Source organism: Aotus nancymaae, unplaced genomic scaffold, assembly GCF_030222135.1.
Source record: "Aotus nancymaae isolate 86718 unplaced genomic scaffold, 86718_ANA_hifiasm-v0.15.2.pri h1tg000002l, whole genome shotgun sequence".
In the NCBI taxonomy this organism is placed as follows: Eukaryota; Metazoa; Chordata; class Mammalia; order Primates; family Aotidae; genus Aotus; species Aotus nancymaae.
In genome coordinates, this window is record NW_026988413.1 from 7,035,393 (window position 1) to 7,061,547 (window position 26,155).

A 26,155-nucleotide genomic window follows, 5' to 3' on the forward strand; every position below is an offset into this window, starting at 1 on the left:
CAAGTAGCTGGGATGGCAGGCACCTGCCACCACACTCAGCTAATTTTTGTGTTTTTAGTAGAGATGGGATTTCGCCATGTTGTCCAGGCTGGTCTAAAATTCCTGGTCTCAAGGGACCCGCCCGCCTCGGCCTCCCAAAGTGCTGCGATTACAGGTGTGAGCCACTGCGCACAGCCAACGACATATGCTTTTGAGAAAGTTATAGTCATGCTTTGATGGACTTAGGCACTAAAATGCCAAGGAGAACTTTATCTAAATCAACAAAGTGATAAACTCTGTCACGCTGTCCGCCTGCCCGCACGTAGACATAACAGCTTTTACATGGATAAGACCCCTGTGTAAGAAGTTTTAAACAAAGATGACACATTCCTCCTGTGCTTTCTCAGCAGCTGTCAATAAATTCCCTCTTCTCACTGCACTCTGCAACTCACCTTGAATCCTTTCCTGCACAAGACCCAGGAACCCTCTCTCGGGTTTGGATCAGGATTCCTTTTCAGGCAGCAAGACGGCCATGTGGGGGAGCGGGTCCTGGGGAGTCTACTGTGTCCTGGGCAATGTAGGGACCACTTAGGCTTGGGGTCAGTCTAAAGTGGGGCGACTCCGCCCGGCTCCCCTGTGGCTCCGCTGCTGGGTAGCCGCTTTGGGGTCCACGGAGCCAGTGAGGTCCTGGCGCTGCTGTTTCCTGCCGTGTGATCTCTACCATGCTGCTTAATCTCCCCAAGTCACTGTTTCTTCACCTGTGAAGCAGCGAAAGCTCCTACCACCAAAAATGCATTAGAGATCAGAGGTGGATTATTTTATTATTATTTTTTTAGAGACAGGGTCTCACTATGTTGTTCAGGCTGGTCTCAAATTCCTGGACTCAAGTGATCTGCCTGCCTTGGCCTCTCAGAGTGCTGGGATTACAGCTATAAGGACTGACGCGTTAGGGCTGGAGTGTTCGTGTTGGCTGGAATGAAGCCATCTTCTCCCTTCTCTGGGCATTTGGGACCAGTATTTTCTCTCTGTGTCCTCCAAAAGCCATGCCATTTATGTGCTGGCCGCATGGAGGCTATGGTTGATAAATGCCTCTTGGCTGAATAATTAACTACGTAATGAGCATTTGTCTTTGTGTGAGTGACGAGGCAAAAGCAAGCCAAACGCATCAGCCTGTTTCACCAGCCGTGTTTTTTTCTACAATCCTTGGCCATTTTGAACTGTCTGATTCTGATCTTAACTGCAGAGTTATAAATAAAATGCGCGATTCGTACCTCTCCTACTTAGAAGAAAAATATGTGAGAGCACGTACAATAAAAGGCACAGATATAATAGAGTCATTCAGACAAGGGTGAGAAACGTGATTAGACGTCGGAGCTGGAGGTGGCACGTCCGAGGGGGTGCGCTGACCTGACTGAAGACAGCACCCTACGTTTGCAGTATCTTTGCCGAGATCAACCGTGAGATTTGTTCTGTTTTGGAATACGGCAGGTTCCAGGGACTGTTTAGGGCACAGCTTTATCTGTACTGTTTGGGTATTTGTCCCCTCCAAATCTCATGCTGGCATGTGATCCCCAGGGTTGGAGGTGAAGTCTGGTGGGAGGTGTCTGGATGGAGGGGGCGGATCCCTTGTGGACGGCTCAGTGGACTTTGCAAGGGAGTGAGTGCATTGTTACTCAGCTCCCAGGAGAACTGATCGTGAAAAGGAGTCCGGCAGCACCTCCCCGCTCCCTTGCTCCCTCTCCCACCCCCTCTCCCCGCTCCCTTGCTCCCTCCCCACCCTCTGGCAACTCTAGCCCTGTGAACTCTGTACCTCTGGCCTCCTTTCCCCTTTCTCCATGAGAGGAAGCAGCCTGAGGCCTCACCAGGAGCAGATGCTGGCTCCGTGCTTTGGGTACAGCGTGCCAAACTGTGGGCCACATAAATCACTCAGCCTCAGGTGTTGCTTTACAGCAACACAAGCACACTAAGACAGGTGGCCCTGGGAACAGCCCCTAAGCCTGGCTGTCTTCACTCTGCCGCTGAAGTCCACTCACGGTGAAGTAAAGAGGGAGGCGGGCCCTTCCTACCGCTGGGCTAGTAATGAGCAGCCTCCTGGAGAAGGGGCACCCAAGCACCCCATCACGAACAGACAGGAGGGACCGGAGGCCCGCACACTCAGTGATGGGTGTGCCTGAGGCTGGGGGCTGTCCCTTCCCAAGGAGTCCCAAAGCCTCCTTTGCCGCCTGAGGAGGAAAAGGAACTATCCAGGGAGAAGGCCACTCTGGAGCCCCATCACTGGTGCTGTGGCATCTGCTGTAGCTTCTGTGACCCCAAGAATCACGCTGGACCCAGACACCTGGGCTGAGGCTCCTGGCTGCTCCTCCCTTCCCTCCCTCTGCTCTCCGGGACTTCCCTCCTGCCCTGTGGCTCTCTGAAACGCCGCCCCGTCCCAGCAGGCATGATGGAGCCAAGCGACAACCTCATGAGGGAACTTGGTTCCTTCCTTCTGCGAGCTCCTCTGATTTGTGGCATGGACAGTGATCGCAAGGATGCTTCCTGTTTCTAGAGGCCTTCGCCTTTTTCACAACGCTGCCTCATGGGCTTCCTCCTTCAAGGCTTAAAATAAAGGGCTGCGCGCCCTGGCTGCTGATTGTGTGGCGCACAGTCACGCTGGGGCTGGTGGGTGACTGGAGCCCAGAACCCGCCTGGCTTAGGGAGAGGCCCCAGGCAGGGGGTCCGTCCAGCAGAAGCCGGCTATGTTGTGAGCGGTGGCTCAGCATGGCTGGCTGCAGCCCTGTGACCTTGAATGAGTCACTCTTCATCTCTAGACTCAGCATCTTCCTCAGTGAAAAGTGGGGTGGGGGGGTGGGGATGACTTCAGAGGGCCCCACGGCTCCCCTGGGACTTTGTAGCGAGGATGGTTGTGCTGCACCCTCAGCTTCTAAGTCACGGGTCAGAAGGAGCCCTCCGAGCCCTCCCAGAGGGAGCACACAGACACCGGCGCCGGGAGGGCACAGCTGGGTCGGGCGGGCTCGTCATGTCATGTCCCACAGCTCCCTCTACAGCCCTTGGTTCTGCCAGCTTATGCGGTGCGTCACGAGAGGCTGGCGATGCACTGGCCGTGCCTGGAGATGAGCTACCATCTGCCTTAATGAAGCTTACGGGGACTAAATGTGGCTGCTGAAATGCTGAATGCAAATTACCTCTGATTCACGTTTGAAATGGGTCCTCATGTCCCGTTTTTGCACATAACTGTCGGGTGGCAAGATCTGGAATGTTTTTTCTGGAGTTTGACGCTTGAGGGGTTCGACTCTGGGGCTCTGCCCACATCCCACCATTCACAGCTTTTGCTTTAGTCTACACCATGACGGGTCCAATGAAGGGGTCAGTCCTGAATGACCGAACGTCCTCTGGGACCCGGGGTGAGCATTGCACGGGTGTGTTCTGCCCAGTGGCAGACATGGACAGAGGCTGCTCTCAGACAGCGGGGTTTCCGTGGGACCTGCACCCGCGAGCCAGGGCGCTTCTCCCGCAGGCCCTCAAAACATGCTGAGGCCCGTGGTGTGTGCTGAGGTCTGAGGTCTGAGACGAGTTGGATCCAAAAATAAACAATCGAGTCAGTCTTGAAAAGTTCTAACAGAAACAAACCTCTCAGCAAACAATACGAGGAGTCTTTGCCTAAAAGCCTCTTATGGAGCAAGGCGAGACAGGAAAATAAATGGGGCAAGGCAGTGTGTAATTCAGCGTAAGCTGAGGGGTGTGGCACGGGCCTGTGAAAGTGCCTGGCACACAGAGGGGCGGAGTGGCGGCGGCAGAGGAGGGGGTGGGCGGAGGAGCGGGGAGGGCTTGAGGCCTTGTGGGGTCTTCCAGGTGGGGTCTGGAAGGAGACAGTCGCTGGGTGGGGCAGGAGAGAAGAGAGTGTGTTCCACGCAGGAGGAGGCCCCAGAACAAAGGCACAGAGGGCAGCTCAGAAAGACCTGGGTAAGGAAGCACCGCAAACCACGTGGCTTAAACCCACAGAACTTTCTTTTCTCACAGTTCTGGAGACCGAGTCTGAAGTCAAGGTATGGGCTGGCCGCGCTCCCTCTGAAGGCTCCAAGGCCCGAGGGGAGGTTCTCCCCCACCTCCTTCAGCTCCTGGGGCTGCAGGCAGCCTCTCCCTGTGGCTCTGTGTCTGTGTCTCTGTTCTTTCTTCCTCTAAGGACACCAGTGGTTTTGGATTTGAGCTCACCCTCATCAGGTGTGACCTCCTCTAACATGATCACGTCTCCAAGACCTTATTCCAAATAAGGTCACACGCATTCGCAGGTACTGGGGGTAGGGCTTCAACATGCCTTTTTAAAGGACACAATTTAGCCCATAACATCATATCTAGAGGCCAGAGGCCAGCCTGCCTGACCTTTGGGGGAAGTTCTGCTGAGAAGCATCGGCGAATGAGGTTGGAGGAGGGATGTGGGGCAGACGGGGCTCTGGGTGGTCTCGGTGATGCTGCCACAGCCATGGCGGTGGCCACCTGAGTCTCCTCCCTGAGAACCTGCCGCAGTGTTGGTGGGGTGGAGGCGGGAGGAGGCGCAGTGTGGGGGTCATGGCAAGCCCAGGGGAGAATCACAGCACAGGCACCCCGGGGTCTGGCATCCTTGACTGACGGCCCAGAACCTCCCTTGGGTCCTTCACACCCTCCGCAGCTGACCCAGGCTAGAACAGAGCAGGGTGGTGGCCCAGAGCCGCCCCACTCCTCCCTTTCCCAGCATCCTCTAGCTGAAGCCTGCACTTGCTGACCCCTCTGGCCTGGCCGAGACTTGCTCAGAACTGAGCTGCAGGCGGAGCTCTTCCCACCCAACTCTTCCTTCCCACCCATTTCCCAAGGTCAGGCTTCCCGGAGGTCTGAACCCACTCCTGCTTTTTCTCCCTTTATCCTTCACGGACATTTCTTTTTTTTCTTTTTGATATGGAGTCTCGCTCTGTCACCCAGGCTGGAGTGCGGTGGTGCGATCTCAGCTCACTGCAACCTCCACCTCCTGGGTTCAAGCAATTCTCCTGCCTCAGCCTCCTGAGTAGCTGGGATTACAGGCGCCCACAACCACACCCAGCTAATTTTTGTATTTTTAGTAGAGATGGGGTTTCACCATCTTGGCCAGGCTGGTCTTGAACTCCTGACCTCGTGATCCACCCACCTCAGCCTCCCGCAGTTCTGGGATTACAGGCATGAGCCACTACGCCCGGCCCTTCATGGGCATTTCTTCCATTAAATCTCTTGCACATCTGATCCCATCTTAGCATGGCATCGTGACTGTTCAGAGAGAGTAGAAAACAGGGAGGCTGTGAAGTTGTCTGTTTGTTTGTATTGAGAGAGAGCTGAGCTGGGCAATCCCTGTGATACCAGGATTTCAGTCTGAAGCAGATCCAGTTTTTCATTGAGAAGCGTCAGTTAAAGTCAAATCCACGACTGGAGAGACGTGGACAGAGACTGGAATAAAGGGAGCTCACTTTGACCTGCTGCAGAAATTTCAATTCGATCATCTACGTGCCTGTTCTGTACTGGAGATTTTGCTAAGCTCCTTCGCAAATATTCCACCACAAGTTTATCGAAATTGACATTTTTGCTATTTTTCGTTTTGCAAACTGGTCCTACTTTTTTTTAAAAAAGAAGTTTTAAAATATTTTGAGCATTGGGAAAATCGTTAGCGTCCAGGTGGATCTCCCAGTGGAAGATGATAATGCTGGGGTTTGTACTCGGTGACATTCTCTCCCCTGCTCTCAATAAAAGTCAAATGGTAGAAGTGAACACAGGGCAGGATACTCTGCAATCTCATGGAGTCCGAGGATCAACCATTCTGTGAATCTGTTTTGTTTGTTTGTTTTTGAGATGGAGTCTTGCTCTCTTGCCCAGGCTGGAGTACAGCGGCACAATTTCGGCTCACTGCAACCTCTGCCTCTGAGATTCAAGCGATTCTCCTGCCTCAGCCTCCTGAGTAGCTGGGATCACAGGCGTCCACCACCATGCCTGGCTAATTATTGTACTTTCGGTAGAAATGGGCTTTCCCCATGTTGGCCAGCCTGGTCTCGAACTCCTGGCTGCAAATAATCCGCCCACCTCATCCTCCCAAAGTATTAGAATTACAAGCACGAGCCACCGCGCCTGGCCCATTTTGTGAATCTGAATTTTAAAATGGAAAGAGATACTAAGGTCAAAAAAATGAGGAAGAGGTAAGAGTACACCAAAAGGAAAGCAGGTTTTTCCCTCCCTCCTCAGCCCATCCCCTCAGCCCAGAGTTATCTGGTTACAGTGCTGTGGGAATTTAACCATAAATAAATTGAACCTGAATTATGCCTGTCAAAGTAAGTGACCAGCATCAGCTGATGGTTCTGAGTCTTGGCTTCGGCAGTCACTATTTTTTTTTCTTGCTCAAGTAACTTGAAAAATTACTAATGGACATTGCTAATCCCAGTCATTAGTAAGCTTTAGTCAGGCTCTCTTCAATTACAAAGGGAAAAGTGTTTTCCTATAGCGGAAGATTAATGCACTCAAGTTAAAGCAGTTATTTATCTAAATCCCCAGAGTAACAAGAAGAGCCAGTGCCCCTGCTTTACTTGAGGCTGGAAATGACCCTGGCATCCCACAAGCACCATTTAGAGTCAGAAGGCCACCCACCCAAAGACTCGGTTTTTTTTTTGAGGTGGAGTCTCCCTCTGTCGCCCAGGCTAGAGTACAGTGGTGCGATCTCAGCTCACTGCAACTTCTCTCTTCCCGGTTCAAGCGATTCTCCTGCCTCAGCCTCCTGAGCAGCTGGGACTACAAGCGTGTGCCACCATGCCCAACTGATTTTTGTATTTTTAGTAGAGACGGGGTTTCACCATGTTGGCCAGGATGGTCTCGATCTCCTGACCTCATGATCCGCCTTCCTCAGCCTTCCCAAAGTGCTGGGATTACAGGTGTGAGCCACCATGCCCGGGAAGACTTGGGGTTTTATGAACCACCAAGTTTTCCATCCCCACAGACACCCAGCATGGGCTTTGTGACAAAATCAAAGTCGTTCCCTGTTCAACACCGCTCCCCCCACCCCCGATGCCGCCCAGGGGATCGCCGGTCAGGGGTGCAGGCCTGACCACCGCGAAGGCTGTGGGGCTGTGGGGCAGAGGAGAGGCCGCAGCAGCTCACTAACAGGTACTCACAACACGTCTTCCCTTCTTTGCTTCTCTCCCCGCTGCCACGCTTCCTTACCTCCTCCACTTGTTCTAGAAAGAATAAGCCACAAATGAACAAAAATGACAACACGATTAAATTAATTAAAAATAAGCAGTGTATTCGTTAGGACTCTTGCATTGCAAGAGACAGGAATCCCACACCATCTTAAGAAAATATGGGCCGAGAGAGAGATCCAAGATGGCTGATGATTAGCAGCTCGGGCATGTACCTCCCAGTGAAAGCGCAAAGAACGAGAGGACGCCACACTTTCAGACGAATATTTGTTGCTCACGGACCAGGAGATTCCCAGTGGAGGAGCCCCACGGGTCGCCAGGGCGACTCTTGTGGCCGGCGTGGCGGTTTTGCTGGTGCCTTAGCGCGCCAGTTCTTGGTGCAGAGTCCGGAGATTCCCGGGCAGAAAAGCACCAGCAATCTTAACACCACTGTTTTGGCCGGCTCAGTGGATTGCTCAGATTTCGGCGCAGGGAATCAACAAGTTGGACGTCAGAGACCCAGTTAGAAAGCCGGTAATTATAAAGACGACAGATGGACAAATATATAATAAAGGGAAGAAACCAGCGTAAAAAGGTAGAGAATACTCAAAATCAGAATGCCTCTCCCTCTACAGGGGATTGCAATTCCTCATCAGTAACGGAACAAGGCTTAATAGATTACACGTGTGTTCCAATAACAGAAGCAGGTTTCAAAACGTGGGTGATAAGAAACTTCTGTGAATTAAAAGAACTTGTTCTAACCCAATGCAAAGAAACTAAGAACCTTGAAAAAAGGTTTGACGAACTGTTAACGAGAATGGACAATTTAGAGAAGAATATAAGTGAATTGATGGAGCTGAAAAACACAACACGAGAACTTCGCGAAGCATGCACAAGTTTAAACAGTCGAATTGATCAAGCAGAAGGAAGGATATCAGAAGTCGAGGACCAGCTCAGTGAAATGAAACGAGAAGACAAGAATGCAGAAAAAAGGATGAAAAGGAATGAGCAAAGTCTCCAGGAAATATGGGACTATGTGAAAAGACCTAATTTACGTTTGATAGGTGTACCTGAATGTGATGAAGAGAATGAATCCAAGTTGGAAAATACTCTTCAGGATATCATTCAGGAAAATTTTCCCAACCTGGCAAGGCAGGGTAATATTCAACTCCAGGTAATACAGAGAACACCACAAAGATATTCTTCAAGAAGACCAACCCCAAGGCACATAATTGCCAGATTTATTAGGGTTGAAATGAAGGAGAAAATACTAAGGGCAGCCAGAGAGAAAGGTCAGGTTACCCATAAAGGGAAACCTATCAGACTTACAGCAGATCTCTCAGCAGAAACCCTACAAGCCAGAAAAGAGTGGGGACCAATATTTAACATCCTTAAAGAAAAGAACTTTCAACCCAGAATTTCCTATCCAGCCAAACTAAACTTTATGAGCGAAGGAAAAATTAAATCTTTTGCGAACAAACAAGTACTTAGAGAGTTCACCACCACCAGGCCTGCTTTACAAGAGCTTCTGAAAGAAGCACTATACATATAAAGGAACAACCAATATCAGCCTTTCCAAAAATATATCAAAAAGCAAAGAACTTTAACACAATAAAAAATTTACATCAACTAATGGGCAAAACAGCCAGCTAGCATCAAATGCCGGTATTAAACCTATATATATTTTAATTGGATAAAAAGCCAAAACCCATCGGTATGCTGCATCCGGGCCCATCTTACATGCAACAATACACAAAGACTCAGAGAGAAGGAGGAAGATTTACCAATCAAACAGAGAGTAAAAATAAACTAATAAACAAAAAGCAGGAGATGCAATTCTCGCCTCTGATAAAGTAGACTTTAAAGCAACAAAGAACAAAAGAGGCGAGGAATGACATTACATAATGGCAAAAGGATCAATGTAACAAGAAGAGCTAACGATTCTATAGATCAACGAGATAGAAAATTAACAAGGATATTCAGAACTTGAACTCAGACCCGGAACAAGTAAACTTAATAAACATTTATAGAACTCTCCACTTCAAATACACAAAACATACATTACCACCTCACACATATTCCAAAGGTGACTATATAATTGGAAGTAAATCACTCCTCAGTAATCGCATAGCATTTCATAGGTTTAAATTAAATATTGGTTGGCTGCTCGTTTGTTATCTTCTTCCCTTATTCCTTCCTGACCACATCATTAAGCATAATTATCAGTATAAAAGAGCTTTTCAATACCCATTACTAAATTGCATTCTAGCCTGGGCAAGAAAGCAATACTCCCATTCTCTCTCCCTCTTTCTTTTCCTTCTCCCTCCTCCCCATTCTCTCTCTCTCTTTCTCTTCCTTTTTCCTCCTTCCTATTCTCTCTCAAAAAAAAAAAAAAAAGAAAGAAAAGAAAAAAAAAAAGAAAAAGGGAGGTGGGGAGGCACAGAGGGGAGGTATTGCTGAAAATGAGACTCCAGAGGACCTAGCCCAGAATGGAGAGTAGCTGAGCTGGCCATCATAGTATGCAGGCTTCCCCAAGTGCTGTGTCTGGCAGCCCTCCGTGCCAGTGCAGGAGGAAAATCTGGTTGAAGGGAGAGCAGGGAACTTTTATGATTAAAAAAAAAAAAAAAAAAAAAAAAAAAAAAAAAGAAAATATGGGCATGTTCTTGGCTCACAGGGAGAAGCAGAGGAGAGCTGGTCTTAGTGACAGCAGGAACCCAGACCTTGCTGTTCCTCCCATCTCTGAGTGCTGTACCCAGGCTCCCAGTCTGGCTGTCCCTGGAGCAGGGGTAGTGCCAGGCTGAAGACTTACCACCTCGAGACAAAAATGGAAAGGGCTCTGTCAGCGCCAGTTAGAGTCCCAGGGAAGGCTCTGCTGGGCCACCAAGGACCAAGTCTCCCAAATGGGGTGATTATGGTAGGCTGAGCCAGGACCAGGGAGGCAGAGTACCGGCATCCCCCACCAGACCGAAATATTGTGCAGGGAGCGGTCACTTCCCCCAAAAGGAAGATAGAGCAATTAGTGTATGCCAGATGTGGGCACACGCCAAGCCAGGAACACGCACTTGCTGTGGGTGGGCCACCTTGGATGACCTGTGCTCCTGGCAGCTCTAGGACTCACAAGATACAAACAGAGAGTTCTGGAGAAAGACAACTATTCTTGGTTCTAAGACCCAACAGGAATTTCTCTCTAGAGACCTTAGCATGTCTTTTTTTTTTGTTTAAAACTATCAAATCCCCAAGTTAGCTAGCAACCATGGCGGCTTGGCCGCTGGAACAAAATGGAGTCCTCTCCAAGAGTTCCAGGTGGAAGCTACGCCCTCCATGGTGGTCTCGTGCCCTTTTCCCTGAAGCCCTGACAGCCCTGTGTCCCCTCTCCCTCCAGAGTCCCCTGTGCAGAGCCCAGCCCTGCCAAGGATCGCTCTTCACAAATCCCACCTGATCCCTCTTCTGACTGAATAAAAATCCCTTCTTTCTGCCTGGAGCTGAAGTAGGTTGCATCTGCGGGCCTCAAGCTCGTTCTGTCATTCAGTTATCCAAAAGTCACTGGAGAAGAACCCATATAAAATCACCAATTCCAACAACAACCGTTACACCTCACATGGCATAGTCTCTCTTCAGCAAAGATCTGAAGATGTTTGCAGACATGTAAATAATAGTCCAAAAAACAGCGGATACCACCTACGTCAAATGAAAAGGAGAAGTAAGCTGGAATCCCCCCTCCACATTCCCTCCCTGGGAGAAGGAACTCGGCCCACGTGGTGTGGTGGGAGGCAGCCCTGCTCTGCTGCCCAGGGCCTCTGTGGCGAAGGGCATTCTCCATGGCATCCCGGACAGCTACACTACTGGCGGGTGACAGCAGGGTTGCCCAGCACGGCACCTGCAGTTCTCTAGCAGGAAAGACAGATGCAAAGTGTGTGGCTGCTTGTTTCTCGTTCCCAGAACTTTCCAGGAGAAGGATCAGAGGAAGGGCGAGGCAGTGGATCTCAAATTATATGCACACATGTGTGCGCACACACACTTTTACACATGCACATGTGTGCACACACATACTCTTACACAAGCATACACACATGCACACATGCACGCATGCATGCACATGCACGCCCTACCCCAAATTGCCCAACCACAGCCTGGGGAAAGAGCCCAGGCACCCACTGGGCCCTATGAAGCAGGGCCTGAGGGCCACTTTGAGAAACACTGCTCCTATCTCCAAGGCGCCAGGCCCCCAGCCACCCTGGACCCACATGTAACAGCCTTCTAGGAAACACACTCTCCTCTTCTAGAAAATTCCTTTCCTCTGGGGGCCGGGTGTATTAGCTTCAGAGGGCAACAGGGCCTGTGCCCAGGAAATTGTGGACTTTTTGCAATTTTCCAGAAGACTCTGGAGAGCAAACCACGCTGACCGCGTGAGAGAGAGAGAGAGGAGAGAGATTGATAAGACTGATTCACTTTAAGGAATTAGCTTGTGATTGTGGGGCTGCAAGCCTGAAATCTGCAGGACTGGCCAGCAGGCTGGAAATTCAGATGCAAGCTGAGGTTGTAGCTTTGAGTCAGAGGCTGTCTGGAGGCAGAATTCCTTTTTCCCTGGGGCATCTGAGTTATTTCTCCCATGGCCTCCAGCTGATTGGATGTGGCCTACCCTGCTTTGTAGGATGGAGGGTGATCTGCCTTCAGTCCACTGAGTTAAATGTTAATCTCATCTAAAAAATACCTGGCATCAATAAATAGGGCAGAAATTACTGTGAAAGTCTGTCTCCTCCTCCATTGCTTCTGACCAGTGTTTGACCAAACAGCTGGGTGCCGCAGCCTGGCCAAGTTGACATTTAATGTCAGACACGACAGAGCCCATTAAATCAGCATGTGGGGCCCGGTGCAGAGCCACGACAGCCCGGCTCTGCCCCGCCACTGATGGCTGTTAGCCTGGTGATCTCCGACACGGCCCCTGTGTAAGACACTCAGCCTTTTCAAACCTTGTATTTGTGTGTGGCGGGGTAGGCGTGGGAGTATAATTCCTTCCGTAAGAATGAAGCGAGCTCGTATCCATGAACACACCGTGAAGTGGAAAATACTCCACGTCTCTGTTTCTCACTGTGGTGGGGGTGGGTTCAGCAGGTATTTCCTGTCTGTGTGTCCACTGCATCATCATTCCCAAGCTCCTGCAGTGGAAGGGCCCTATTGATCTGCCATCAGCAGGACAGGCATCTGACTGCTCAATTGGTGCAGATGGGTTTCTGGTGACTCATCGCAACTCAATAAATATCTATTGCCTGAGTGCAGGAAGAAAAGGCAGCCACTCCTTGTACCTAACACACAAACTTGTGGTGTCCAACTCAGTTCTCCAAGAGTCCAGAGAGAAAGGTAGAGTGCGTCCTCCACAGACTCCTTGACGGTCTGGTGCCCGGGATCTTGGAAGTCACCCCACCAGGCTGCCTCCTTCACAGGTGAGGTCAGTGGAGGCTCAGAGAGGCACGTGCCTGCCAAGCCTGGCATGGGATGGTCGCGGGTCCAGGACTGTGGCCCAGGCCTCCTGTCCAGCATCAATACACAGGACAGAAATTACTGTGAAAGTCCATCTCCTCCTCCACTGCTTCGCATCTTTTCTGGAATAAATGCCAGATAGAAAAAAAACGATTTAAATGTAACATGGTTTTTATGTTAAAAAAAAAAAAAAACTAAAGAAATCATAAAAATGTAGAAGTAAATATGAGAGAGATTTTAAAAAAATAATTGATTCTTTAAATATGACAAAACCCCAATAGCCATAAGAAACAAATTAATAAAATAAAACATATAAAAAGAAAAAAATCTTACATGGAAAAAAGGCATAATAAACGAAGTCAGAAGACAAATAATAACTGAGAGAAATATTTACCACCCACTGATGAGGAGTTGATTTCTTTATATAGAAAAAGCACCTGTAAGTAGATAAGAAAACGACCCACCACCTAATAGGAGAATGGGCAAAAATCATAAGTAGATGAGAGACAGAAAGGGAATTGAAAAAGAAACACGAATGTCTAAAAAGATGCGCATTCTTCTTGATAAAGACGTGCAGTCTCATTTATAACAAGAAACATGCACAGTGAGGCACAAGATACTCTTTTCACCTAAGAGACGGACAAATATAAAGAAGTTGGAAATAGATTGTGTGGATGAGGCTGTAGCGAGACAGGCGTGTGCGTACACTGTTGGTGAGGTGCAGACTGATGAGCGTCCCAAGGACAAATCACTTGCTTACGGAGCTGAATCCTGTCTTCATGCCTCGTTCCAGCAAGTCCCTGTCTAAGCATTTGTCCTTCAGCGCACTCCAAGATGTGTGAAATGACATAAGCACAGCATTCCAGCGTTGGAAACAGCCTACGTTTTCATCAGCAGGGGACTGCTCACATCCATATATAAACAATGATCGTAATTTATGCAACGCTGGTAGCATGGAGTACTGTGCAGCTACTCTCAAGAACGAAGCAGCTCTCCATAAAGGGTAGACACACTCTTCCAGACTTACTGCTGAGTAAGAAGAAAAGGCAGAGAACGTCGTCAACAGCAGGCCTCCTCCACGGTGGGACAATGTCTGCTGGCACCCCACCCTCCCACTGCCCTCCAGAGTTCGTCTCACCTTTTCTGTCTCTTCAAACCTCCCATCCAATGGTGGCACTGCCTCTTACTCACAAGGACAGCAGAGGCGCTCAGGAAAGAGCTTCATAAGCTCCCTGACTGTTTCCCCAGCTGCATTCCACGGACTCTCTCCCTGTCACCTGGGTGAGCTGTCCCATCTCCCACCTGTTGGCGGCCAGCCTCGCCCGACTGGTCCAGCTCATCTCTCTTGTCTGTAGGGTTTTTCCTTCTCTTTCCTGCACCATCGACACGACTCCCTTCTCTGACTGTTACAGGATTATTAGCACATGAACATGCTGTAATATCCCTCATCTTTTTTTTTTTTTTTTTTGAGACAAGGTCTCACTCTGTTGCCCAGGCTGGAATGCAGTGGTATGATCTCGGCTCACTGCAGCCTTGACTTCCTGAGCTAAAACCATCCTCAGCCTCCTGAGTAGCTGGGACCACAGGCATGTGCCACCACACCTGGCATTTTTTTTGTAGAGATGAGGTTTTGCCATACTGCCCAGGCTGGTCTTGAACGCCTGACCTCAGGTGATCCGCCAGCCTTGGCCTCCCAAAGTGCTGGGGTTGCAAGCGTGAGCCATCGTGCCTGGCCATATCCCTCATCTTAAAAAAAAAAAAAAAGAAAAAAAAAACCCTCTCGACCCACATTTTTGCCTGCTCACCACCTCATTTCCCTGCTCCCCCATACAGCCAAGTTCCTAGAAATAGTTCTTCGCTATTCACCGCGTCCTTTCCTCTCTGTGACCTGCGCCACTCCCAGCAGGCTACAGCTCTCATGCTCCTCTGCTCCTGCAAGGTAACCAGCGGCCTCCCGGTCGCCAAATGCCACCGTCAACTCTGCGTCCTCTTCTAACTCACTGCTGCTTCTCTCCCTTGCGCTCCGCGGGCCACTCTCTCCGGATTCCCTGGTGACTGCCTGGCTGCTCTTTCCTGGCTCCTTCGTTGGCTCTTTCCTATCTCCCCAGCCTCCAGCTGTCGGAGGCTGCGACGTACAGTCCCAACTTCTCCGCTAGCTACACTCTCACCCTAGACCACCTCTTCCCACCTCCTGGCTTTAAATCCCATCTCCCGGGGGATGAGTTCCAAAGGAGTGTCTCCGCCACCCTGACCCCCATCCCTCTGAAATCTGCACTTGGGTGTTCGATGTATGTCTGAAGTTTACTGTATCCAAAAGCAACGATTTCCCCAGCCCCTCTCTGCTCCTCCCGTCCCAGTAAACGGGGTCATTGCAGGTGCTCCCATGCCGCCCTTTCTTCCTCCCCGACCCCACATCCAATCTACCAGCAAATTCTGGGGATTCTGTCTTCAAAATATATCCAGAAAAAACAACTACTTCTCGCCACTGCTCCTCTCCCAGCCTGGCCCGAGCACTGTCACCTCCCGCTTGACGACACGACGGCCTTCTCACTGTCCCCCCGTTCTTTCCCTGTCACTCGCACAACCTGTTCCCTCCACAGCGGCCAGGCTGCTCAGATCCTTTCAAACTGGAAGCAGGTCGTGTCATTCCGCTAGTGGCTGTTCTCCGACACCGTCTCATCTCACTCAGATAAAAGCCACGGCCCTTCCTGTCCAATATGTTAAGTACTACCGCTCTCTCTCACCAACTCAAACACCCCAAGCTCACCCTTCTGTCTCCCGGAGTCCTCTCCCCAGCTACCCACATGGTTCCCCCCACCATATCCTTCAAACTTTGGCTCAAATGTCCAGTGACTCTGGGGCCGCAGCCAAGGCTGCCCAGCAGAAGCTGGGTCCACTGAGGGTGGGTCAGGCTAGTGGGTGACAGCCACAGAGGGAGGAAATGCTGCCCACGATGCTGTTGATGGCAAAGCAACAGCAGAAGAGCCCCTCGCTCCTGTGCCCTCCTACCCCTCCGCCCCCTGTCCCACCTTCTCCTATTGGCCAAAGCTGGCCAGACACCAGTTGGTGAAAGATCCTGGGACAACGGGCCCTGGCAATCCATAGCCGGGCAGGCCAGGGAATGCATCCAAGAGCAGGCGCAATGGGCCTCACCAAAACAGACCCCCACGCAGAGGAGCACAGCCCCACACTGGCTGCTAGGTCAGTCTTTGAGGGAATGGTCACCGTGACACTATTCTAGAGATGTGTCGGTGAGCAACTTGGTGAACAATTTGCACCAGCTTCTTAAACCTACAAAGATAAAGAATAAGCTTGGAACCAGTGGTCCTACGTGGCAGACTCCCTGAAGGTCTGTGAGAAACAGTTGCTCTCTTTGCATCCTAACCACAAGAATCACAGACAAATTTGCCGGCCTCAGCATGGACCACAGTGAACATCGGGGGCCTTTGGCGAATGCCGTGTTTTGGCAGTGAGCCCCTCCCACTCCCTCCTTGCACATAAATATCTTTGGATAACCAAAGAAATTTCTGCATCCATCTCTGTCAGATACTGGCAATTCCTTAAGGTCGTGGGTGCGTAAGCTCTGCAATGTAAGGAAAATGTTTTCTTATGCAGGTCAAAGAACAAGGAACTTTGTTTCGTAATTATGCTTTATTTTTTGACCTAGAGGGCAAAAATCTACAATGAGTGGGGCTAGAAACATACAAGGCAAGACCTTTCGTACGATGGTGCTATCAGGAGCGTGTGTTGCAATGATCTCAAAGAACTTTGTGCAAGCCCATGGTACGGAGATCTACTTGGAAAGTTTCTCACTGTCCCGAGACCTCACGCAATTCTTAGGAGTTAGATTTAGGAACATTTTACAAATTACCTTTTGACCCACATGGCACAAGGAGAATAGTCATAAGCCACTCTGTCCTTGAAGACCGCCTGCATGCCTGGAGTTTTTGAACTAACCATCTTTGAGGGCTTAGCCGTGTACCAAATGGGCATTTACTGATGATGGCATGAGGTGCTGGTGAACAGGGACAGAGACATTCTGGAAGGGTCATGCACGAGTCTAACTCAGGGTTTGGTGGGGGCTTCTGGGAGGAACACAGCTTCCACAGAGAGTCCGGATGATGCCGTGCCTTCCCAGCAGGGCTCGGAGGTCACTGGGTCTCTGCCTCTGTGCACCTGGTCCTCTGGAACATGAGCTGGCGCTCTGCTCTGCAAACGCTGCCAAGTCCGAAGGCATAGCATGCAAAATCTATTTGTTCTGGAGTCATGTTGGAAAGCCGTAAGTGGCACTCTAGAGGTCCCATCTGGGTATCAGCTGCATTTCAGCAGAATGGATGGTATCAGTGGGGCAGGCAAAACGGCTTCCGACAGACCCGCTCATGTAAGTTAACAGTCAGATTAGCATTGCAATATAGGACCTTTCAGGCCAATAACATTACCAAAGTCATTTTATTTGCTTGGGAAATTATTACAATTAATTTGCATTACATAATCATGTGCCAATAGACGGGTGAGAGGTCAGAAATCAGTGAAGAGCCATATTCAGGTAACGGTCATATCCAAAATTTCCCAAGGTTAATCAGGATGTTTATCACATGCTGAGAGCTCACAACTAAGTCAAGAACCAACGCACACGGACCTTTAGTCAAATTCTGCAGCCTAGGGAGACCAAACCTTCCACCCCAGTGGGAGGTAATGCTGGATCACTGGGATAAAAGTCACCTGGGACACTCTGCAAAAACACTTGTAAAGGCAGATGTTGGCCGAACCAACGACTGTATTCCCAACTAATGCTATTTACGTGTCTACTACCCTTAGTCAGGAAGAAGGCATCATTGCTGGGGATTACCTGTTCTGTCATTTAGCAAACAGACACCTCCTCACTGCACAGCGCTGTGGACACACATGCCCTGCTTGCTGAATCTGTCATTCTGTAGAACTGCTGAGTGCGTGCTTAGGCACAGAGCTGGTCGAGACACCACGTCATTCTCCAGAGAGAAGATACGCACAGCACATCTGTCATCTGGGAGAACACTGCTGCAGGGTTCACCATTACCTTCGCCCAAAGCACTCAGGACTGCCTTCCGGTTGACTGGCATCATGGATGAAGAGCTACCTGGAACACAGACCAAGGAGGTGGCTGGCACAGGTGCCAGGAAAAATAAAAATGGACCCGGGAGCAGTCGGGGAGTCAGGAGAAGTGTTGTCCCAAGGCGGTGTTCCCTGGTCCTGGGCCCTGCCTCCACCTCTCTGCATGGATCATACTAATGACTCCATTTGTACCAGGGAGCAAAAGCCATCACAAGGTTACACAATCATTGCCCAAGCTGAAAGGAAATAAAAACTGGAATGTGACTCTTTGCCCTGGTTTTCACGATTAGATAACACCCCCTTAGCTTGGTATTTAATGAGTTATCAAAGCATTTACAGAGTCCTGGGCCCAGACCGTGCTGTTTAGTTTTCCTAAGAGTCGTAAAATGGAGCCGTCGGCTTCCTGTATATACAGACCATTGTTCCCTCCAACTGCGTCACAGGCAAAGAGACCAAGGCAGCTAAGATATTCTTGGTTGGTCCTTCTTAGTTCTCCAAGGTTACCCCGAAGGCATTTCCTAGAGTCTTGAGCAAAGTTTTTAAAAGCAGAGGGGGCCACAGTTTTTGTGTTTTTCTAGAGGGCATAGGCAATGAATACCTATGGATAGGAGTGAAATGAATGTCAAAGCGGATTCCAGCAACTAGGCTTCTGCTCTCTTTATCTGTAAAGTGGATACAATCGTTCTCTGAGGGGATTTTAGTGGAAATTAGGTGAGATAATTAATATGAAGTACCTAACATGGGGCCTGGCGTGTCATTGGTGATCAAAAAGTTCCTTTCTTCTTTGCAATGTGGAATCCACTGTCATCGAGAATGGAACTCCAGACACGGACATCCATCTCCCGATCACAGAGCTTCCTTCTAACACTTACCCAGGCTCAGCATGGACTTCCAACCCATGAGGACACCCCCAATTCTAAGACTCTCTAAGTTGGTAGTACTATATAAAGATGACTCGTGATTTCCAAAGTCATTTTCATTTATATGGAATAACAGACAAAACAAAACAAAACAAAACAAAACAAAAGCATGGGAGGGCGTCAGGGAATAAGTTTGGAAAATCAGGTTAAGTGAAATGAAACAGCCAGTGTCCCCTTCATAAACTCTAACCGAGGATTTCCTTTACATTAACTCTCATACTCTGGGTATTTCACTTCTCAGCGGTTTGTAAGCCCTGGCCCTGGGTGCAGCACTTTAAATTATCACCTCTGAACGAAGCGTTGCCTGGCTGGGGAAGAGGCGGCTCACCGTTGCAGGCCAGTGTGTTGACCTGGAGCCCTGGGAGGTGACAGCACTCAGAAACGGGTATCCCAAGTATTTGCAGGTGATGCTGGTCTGGGATACTAATATAATGGGACAGCAATGACACAAACACATGTGTGGTATATAAATGCCAATCAAATCTGCCCCCTCATTCAATGTGCTAACACTTGTAAGGGCCCTTAGCATTGTCACATAATAGAAGCTGCATGTTATTAACCCTCACGCTCACCAGCCTGGACCAGTGATGCCCCCAATGGGAAGCAGCCTCAGTGATACGGTTTGGCTGTGTCCCCACCCAAATCTCATCTTGAATTGCAGCTCCCATAATTTCCACGTGTTGTGGGAGGAATCACGGGGGTGGCTCTTTCCCATGCTGATCTCATGATAGTGAGTCTCACGAGATCTGATGGTTTTTTAAACGGGAGTTCCCTTGGACATGCTTTCTTGCCTGCTGTCATGTAAGACGTGACTTGCTCCTCCTTGCTTTCCACCATGATTGTGAGGCCTCCCCAGCCACGTGGAGCTGTGAGTCAATTAAACCTCTTTCATTTATAAATTACCCAGTCTCGGGTGTGTGTTTATCAGCAGCATGAGAACAGACTAATACACTCAATATGCCCCTCTCTCCAACGAGCTATCCCAAGTCATCTGTAGGAAGGGCCTCGGGTGGTTTTTTAGTTGTTTCTGTTTGTTTTTAATTTCCAACTTACGGCGGAATGACACTTTGTAAAATTCAATAAAAGATAAATTACAAGAGCAATAAAATTAACAAAGACATACCAAATACAATCGGGACAAAAATACAAGCTCCCTTAAAGAGGCCACAGAAATATTCTGAAGACTATCCCACTGCTCTTACAGATGGGGCACGAAGGGATCTGCCCCGTTGCAGCTGGTCAGAGGGAGCTCCTCTGGAGCTCCTAGCAGCAGGCTAGGTGCTTTGGCCCTGGCCCTAGCCCCAGCCCCGCCCCAGCCCCATCCCCAGCCCCAGCCCCAACCCCATCCCCATCCCCAGCCCCAGCCCCATCCCCAGCCCCATCCCCAGCCCCAGCCCCAACCCCATCCCCATCCCCAGCCCCAGCCCCGCCCCAGCCCCAGCCCCAGCCCCAACCCCATCCCCATCCCCATCCCCAGCCCCAGCCCCAGCCCCAGCCCGGCCCCAGCCCCAGCCCCAGCCCCAGCCCCAGCCCCAGCCCCAGCCCCATCCCGGCCCCATCCCCATCCCCAGCCCCATCCCCAGCCCCATCCCCAGCCCCAGCCCCAGCCCCATCCCAGCCCCAGCCCCAGCCCCAGCCCCAGCCCCAGCCCCAGCCCCATCCCCAGCCCCAGCCCCAGCCCCAGCCCCAGCCCCCGGCCTGGCCAAGTTCTTCTCATCCTTCCCCAGCAGACAAGGGGGAAGTGAATGAGGCACTGGCCTTGGGGGCAAAATTTAAGGGGGTGCCAAAAACTCAGTCACCAAGTTAAAGAATATTTAATGCAATATATTTCCAAACATTAGAATATTACATCGAGACAGGATGAGTAACAGCGCTGAGCCGAGCAATATTGGTGCCTGAGAGAAAAGTCAGAATCTGTGACATTGTCAGAACTTTACTAAGTTTTGTCCTTTTGTTCAGCACAGATTTTACTGCATTAATTTTATGAAGGAGGTCGTGGGGAGCGCATACAGAAACAGTGAATGTCAGGGGTCATTATATGGAAAACGTTGCGTGGGGCCGCCACAGTTAGCTCCTGGCTAGAATAATGGTGAGCACACCAGCGGGAGGGGAAGATGGGGGTTTTCAGAAAATGCCCCAAATCCAGACAATTACTGTGTTCCCTCCACTCTGAGCCTCCACCAGTCAGAAGATATGTGATCAATTTGTTGATGTATCTTTAGAAGGAAAACAATGACATGTACGCTTCTTCCGACACCATCTATAAGCAACTCCCGTAATTCAGAGAAATTCACATATAGAACCCTGAAGGCAAAAATCCCAAATTGGTTTTTCCTCTGCTTTCACACTACAACAATCGTCACTGCAGAAGATTCGTGCCACCAGATGTGTGTGTTGGGAGTTTCTACCCACCACCAAGCAAGCATCCAGTTCTGCAGTGAACACCAGCTGGGTGTCTTCCCACTCATTACTGACACTGTCTACTTGGAGACAGCGGCAAATCCCACAGATTGAGGGTTCAGTCCCCAAGGCACCCCCTATCCCTTCACACACCAGTTCCAAGTCTGGGTATCTGGAGCTTTTGACTGACAGGCTGGGCTCTCAATTGGGGTTCCCACAACCTCCTCTCTGGTTCATTTATTTGCTGTGGTACACAGAACTCAGGGAAATGTACATTTGCAGGTTTATTATAATGCATATTACCAAGAACACAGATGATGGGAGGTACAGGGAGAAGAGTCAGGGAGCTTTCATGCCCTCCCCGGGCACTCTGTCCTCCAGCAGCCTCCATGTGTCCAGCGATCCAGAATCCCCCGAACCCAGACCTCTCGGGCTTCTTATGGAGACTTCAGTGGACAGGCATGATTGACAACCATGCAGAAATGTGATTGGACCAAAAGGTATGATCTAATAGTGACTGAGTAAGTGTGGACACCCAGCAAGGCCTGTCTATTCTGATTGTTCTCCAACTCTCTGTGCAGCATTTCTTCCTCCCAGGAATGGGGCAGGACCCCTTCTGAATAGAGGGTCTTAAGTTCCACAATCAGAAAGTTGGGGGGGGGAATTAGAGTCCTGCCTTGGGCTGGTGAGGTGGTGATGGGGGGCAGGGGAAGGTCAGAGGAGAGATTGTTTCCTGGGGCTGCTTCTGAGGCGTAAAGCGCCCCAATATTATAACAAAAGACTGTGATGAGGGCGATAGGAATGCTGAGCCAGGAACCCTGACAAAACTCAATATTTATACCTCATAATATGACAAGGACCAAAAAAAGTGGGGGGCTCTTAAAATGCAGGCAATACAGTAAATGTTTTAATTCAGGAGGCACTAAAGTCTTCATTCCAACAAAATTAACTCAGAGAACAAATTTATTTGAATGATTTTACATATTTATACAGCTCAATCAACACAAGTAGTCATTATAACAATTGCTGAAAACTGTCCATAAAGAAAAGATTTTGAATGAGAAGTGCCATCCTGCTTTCTCCCTCTGGGTCACCCGGTGGGGTGAGGTCCCTGCCAGGGGCTCTTCCCAGACTTCTCTTTCCATCAACTGGCTTCCTTCTGATGGCCCCATTTCCCTCTCAAACCAGTTCTCATCAAATGGGGTGGCTTATGCACCGTGGCAGATTATCATTTTGACAAGGATTAAAACTGTTAGCTAAAGAGATGACACAAATGACAATTGGGAGGAATTTTTAGTGGGGACCGAGGCTAAATATTACCCCCCTCCCCTTTTCTACTTCTACCCAATATCTTGGGCATTCAGTGGAAAAACAGTCTTGCTGGGTCTCTTGAAATCCTCTAGGCTTACGCCTGTAAATCCAGCACTTTGGGAGGCCAAGGTGGGCAGATCACTTGAGGTCAGGAGTTCAAGACCAGCCTGACCAACATGGCGAAACCCCATCTCTACTAAAAATACAAAAATTAGCCAGGCGTGGTGGCCTGTAATCCCAGCTACTTGGGAGGCTGAGGCAGAAGAATCGCTTGAACCCGGGAGGGGGAGGTTACAGTGAGCCAAGATTGTGCCACTGCAGTCCAGCCTGGGCCACAGAGGGAGACGCCATCTCAAAAAAAAAAAAAAAAAAAAAAAAAAAAATCCTCTAGCAAGAAGCCAGAAGACAAGACGTCCCCCACCTGTGGGGAGCCAGGATGGCTGCTTTGTCCCACACCTGTGGGGCACCAGGATGGCTGCTTGGTTGCTGAACCACACAGGGTCCTCCCTGAACATCTGCCCCCGTCAGGCTGTGTCTCTGGACTGGGGATCTTCCAGGCTGGTTTCATTCTGGACCAGAGAGCAGGGGAGAAGGAGAAAGAATATAAATCCACCCCTGTGAGCCAGGGAACCGCCCAAGCTGTAAGGGTTTTGTGCAAGCTGCAGGAACTCGGGATGGAGAAGCTACCCAGCAAGCGGCAGAAAGGAAGGGTGCTTCTCCCCGGGTGAGGGATGGTCCCTCGGGTGGGCTGATCATGCCTCCTCTGAAGAGGGACTCCTGCGAAAGCACCACCTCAAGAGGAGTAAATGGTGTCCCCAAAGCGACCCCTGTCGCGATGTTTCTGCGGGTGGCTTCCCTGCATTACTGATTACCCAGAGCGGCTGAGCTGACGTCAGCATTCTGGAAGCGCCAATAACCTTTGGGGTCATCACATCCTCAGAAACTAGAGCAGGAGGGGAAGCGACCCCCAAGCCAGCACTCGCCTTACTTTCCACCTGGGAGCCGAGGTCGAGCGATCCTGGGCGCATCTGGGGGTGGGGACACACCGGCTCCCTCCCCCAACCCCAACCCCTCTAGGGCCCTTGGACAGCGGGCGGTGCTGGATGCCCACCCGCGGCTCTAAAGGCTCTGGGCAGCGCGGGGAACCCTCGCCCTGGTCTTCGAGCCCTCTCCTTCCCTCAATTCTTTCTGCAGTCTCAGGAGCCCCGCGTTTCCCGCGGCGTGGGGACACGCACTTACCGCGGATCCACTGCGCAACCCTTGCTGAACCTGAAAATAGCCGGGTGGGGTGGGGTGGGGGTGGCGAGACCCTAATTGCACCCAGCGCCACGCACCGCTCTCTGGGCGGGTTCGAGCGCGCGCGCCGGGCGGGGCGGGACCCAGGGACTGCGGTGTTTCGCGAAGCACGTGCTGCTCCACTCGGCCCCCGGAGACCGTGGGCTTCCCCGTTGCGGTGTCTGCGGCGCGGCGGGGCGGGGGCGTGTTTCGGGGGCGTCGGGCCCACACCGAGATGCGGGGAGGCGGGATGGATCCGAAACCAGCTCGGAGCGAGTCCCGAGCCGCGGCGGCCGCAGGGGACCGGGCGCGGCGACCTGGGGCGGCGTGGGGCGGCGGGAGTGGGACGGTGGCGCTGCACGCCGCGCACTTCCTGTTCAACGCGCGCCGCCTCCCGCCGCCGGCGCTCCCGGAGCCTGCGTCGGTGCCAGGCCCGGCCCCTCACTGTCCCCTCGCGGTTCCCCGGGGCCGCGGCGCGGGTGGAGGCGAGGAGTGGGCGCCCTGCCCTCCTGGGCCCGCGGGGCTCCGGGCGCCCCCTCCGGCGCGCAGAGCCGCCAGAACTTCTGCTGCCAGCGGCCGCCCGTAGCCCAATTGCGCAGAGGGCTCGCCTTGCACCTCCTCTTCCCCCGCCGCCCTCCCTCTCGCCCAGAAAGGAGGACGGACCCAGCTGCAGGCTTCGGGCTGGTTTATTCTGCGGCCAAGGATTAGATTTATGCACGAACGGTCTCACCGGCTCCAGATTCCCCACTTGGGCACAGGCATAGGAGGGTTGTTTTCCAATTGTTGGTTTTAATTGCACCTGCCTTTCAGATTAACTCTGGAATCTGTGGGAGGAGCCGAGAGGGTGGAAAATGTTTCTTCGATTTGAAAAAGGAAGAAAACTTTGTCACCCAGCGGGAGACCTCCGCCGCGCGTAACTCGGCGAGACACCAGAACCGGGACGGGCTTTAACTGACTCTTCCTGCGACTGTTCCGTAGGGAGGCACGCTTGAACTCGGCGCTCCGGCGACGGCGGCGCGAGTTCCCTGCTCACCCTCCCTCCCCGCGGAAGTCCCCACGAGGTGGCTTCAGGGTGGAAGGGCCGTGACAGAGCGCAGGGCTCCAGCACGACGGCAGCGGCCGGGGGAGGGAAGGAGGAGACCGAACCCCCGAGGAGTTACCCAGAATCAACTTCTGGTTAGAGTTATGGGAAGCGCGGTTATGGACACCAAGAAGAAAAAAGATGCTTCCAGTCCCGGCGGGAGCGGCGGCAAGAAAAATGCCAGCCAGAAGAGGCGTTCGCTGCGCGTGCACATTCCGGTGAGTCCCAGCACCGGGTCCCCGGCTCCCCAGCCCTCCCGTCGCTCCCGTCCCGGCGCCGAAGCGGTTAACGCCGGACGCCCCGCGCGCGCCGCGCGTGCCCCTCTTGTCACTTGGGGCGGCTCGGGGAAAAGGTAGAGGGACAGGGCCCGAGGTGGGCCGGCGGAGCCGGGGCTCGATCTCACTCTCCACCCGCGTGCAGCCCTGGCTGGAGCCCCGCCTGGGGCGGGGGCTGGGCGGCTGCAGACTCGAGGGGGTGCCGGGCGCGCTCCCGGGCCAGGAGCGGCTGGTGGGTGGCTGGGCGTAGCCCGGGATCCAGCCGGGTGCGGGTGCGGGGGGCGGTGCGTTGTGTTGTTTTGCTGAAAAGAGACGGTGTGGACTGCACTCCGGGGAGGTGGAGCCCGCGCGCGGCTGCCGGAGACGGAGGGAGGGGAGGGGCTGTGGGTGGGGAAAGCAGCGGGGCGGGGGGTGGGGGAGCCATGTAACTGCGCCTTCTAATGCACCCCCCACCCGTTTCCCTCGGGGTGTTTCTGGGCCTGGGGCGGGGGGCTCTTCTGCAGCTGTTCCCTTCCCCCGCCCCAGGCGTGTACTTTGGGTCTCCGTGGTATTTGGGGGCTCGCGGATCCCTAACCCATGCAGACTGCGTTCAACTTCAGCCCCGACCGCGCCGGCTGCCTGGGAGGACGTTGGCGACTGGGATCTGTCTGTGGCTTCGCTTTGTCCAGCCAGAGGGGCAGCGGGCCGGGTCGTGCTTCCTCCCTTAGGACGGCGCCCCGGTAGCCCGCGGCCGCTGGTCCTCGCCTCCCTGTAGGGGGGTCGGGTGGTGGGAGGTGCGGCGGCCCACTGGGTCACACCCTCCGCCTCAGCCAACCAAGTAAATGTTTGTGTACACACACACACACACACACACGCACACACACAGCAGAGAGCTCCGTGGAGAAAGTTATTTTGCTCTCCGGGGCATGGTGGGAGTGCGTACTGCGTGGGCTGTCTGCACCCGCCATTAAAACTAATCCTTCCTGACCGCATCAGGCGCAGCTGGGATGGCCACTCACTTCCCACTGTGAATCCCAGGGGGCACTGCCCCACGTTTGTGGAGCAGCCCTTCTTTTGGACGCCCCGCTAAGGTCCTCCTGTATAAACTCCGGCCCACACGTGTCTAACGCTTGGATGAGGAAGGTGGAGTCCAGGGGCAGGAGCTCCAGACACCTGATGCCAAGCAGCCCCACACGGGCCCTGGGCCAG

At 51.9% G+C, this 26,155-nt stretch overlaps 1 protein-coding gene across 4 annotated transcripts in view; it reads left to right on the forward strand.

Annotated features, from left to right (window-relative positions):
- The first annotated feature begins 24,206 nt into the window (after nt 1-24,206).
- Nucleotides 24,207-26,155, forward strand: part of PRKAG2 (protein kinase AMP-activated non-catalytic subunit gamma 2) — a 334,310-nt gene continuing 332,361 nt past the window's right edge. For 2 of the 4 annotated variants that reach the window (XM_064369721.1, XM_064369743.1), the window contains exon 1: nt 24,207-24,910. In XM_064369721.1, the coding sequence (XP_064225791.1) occupies nt 24,797-24,910 (114 nt within the window). In that variant the 5' untranslated portion in view covers nt 24,207-24,796. The remainder of the gene's footprint in view (nt 24,911-26,155) is intronic. The other 2 variants (XM_064369769.1, XM_064369797.1) reach the window with 1 other exon arrangement.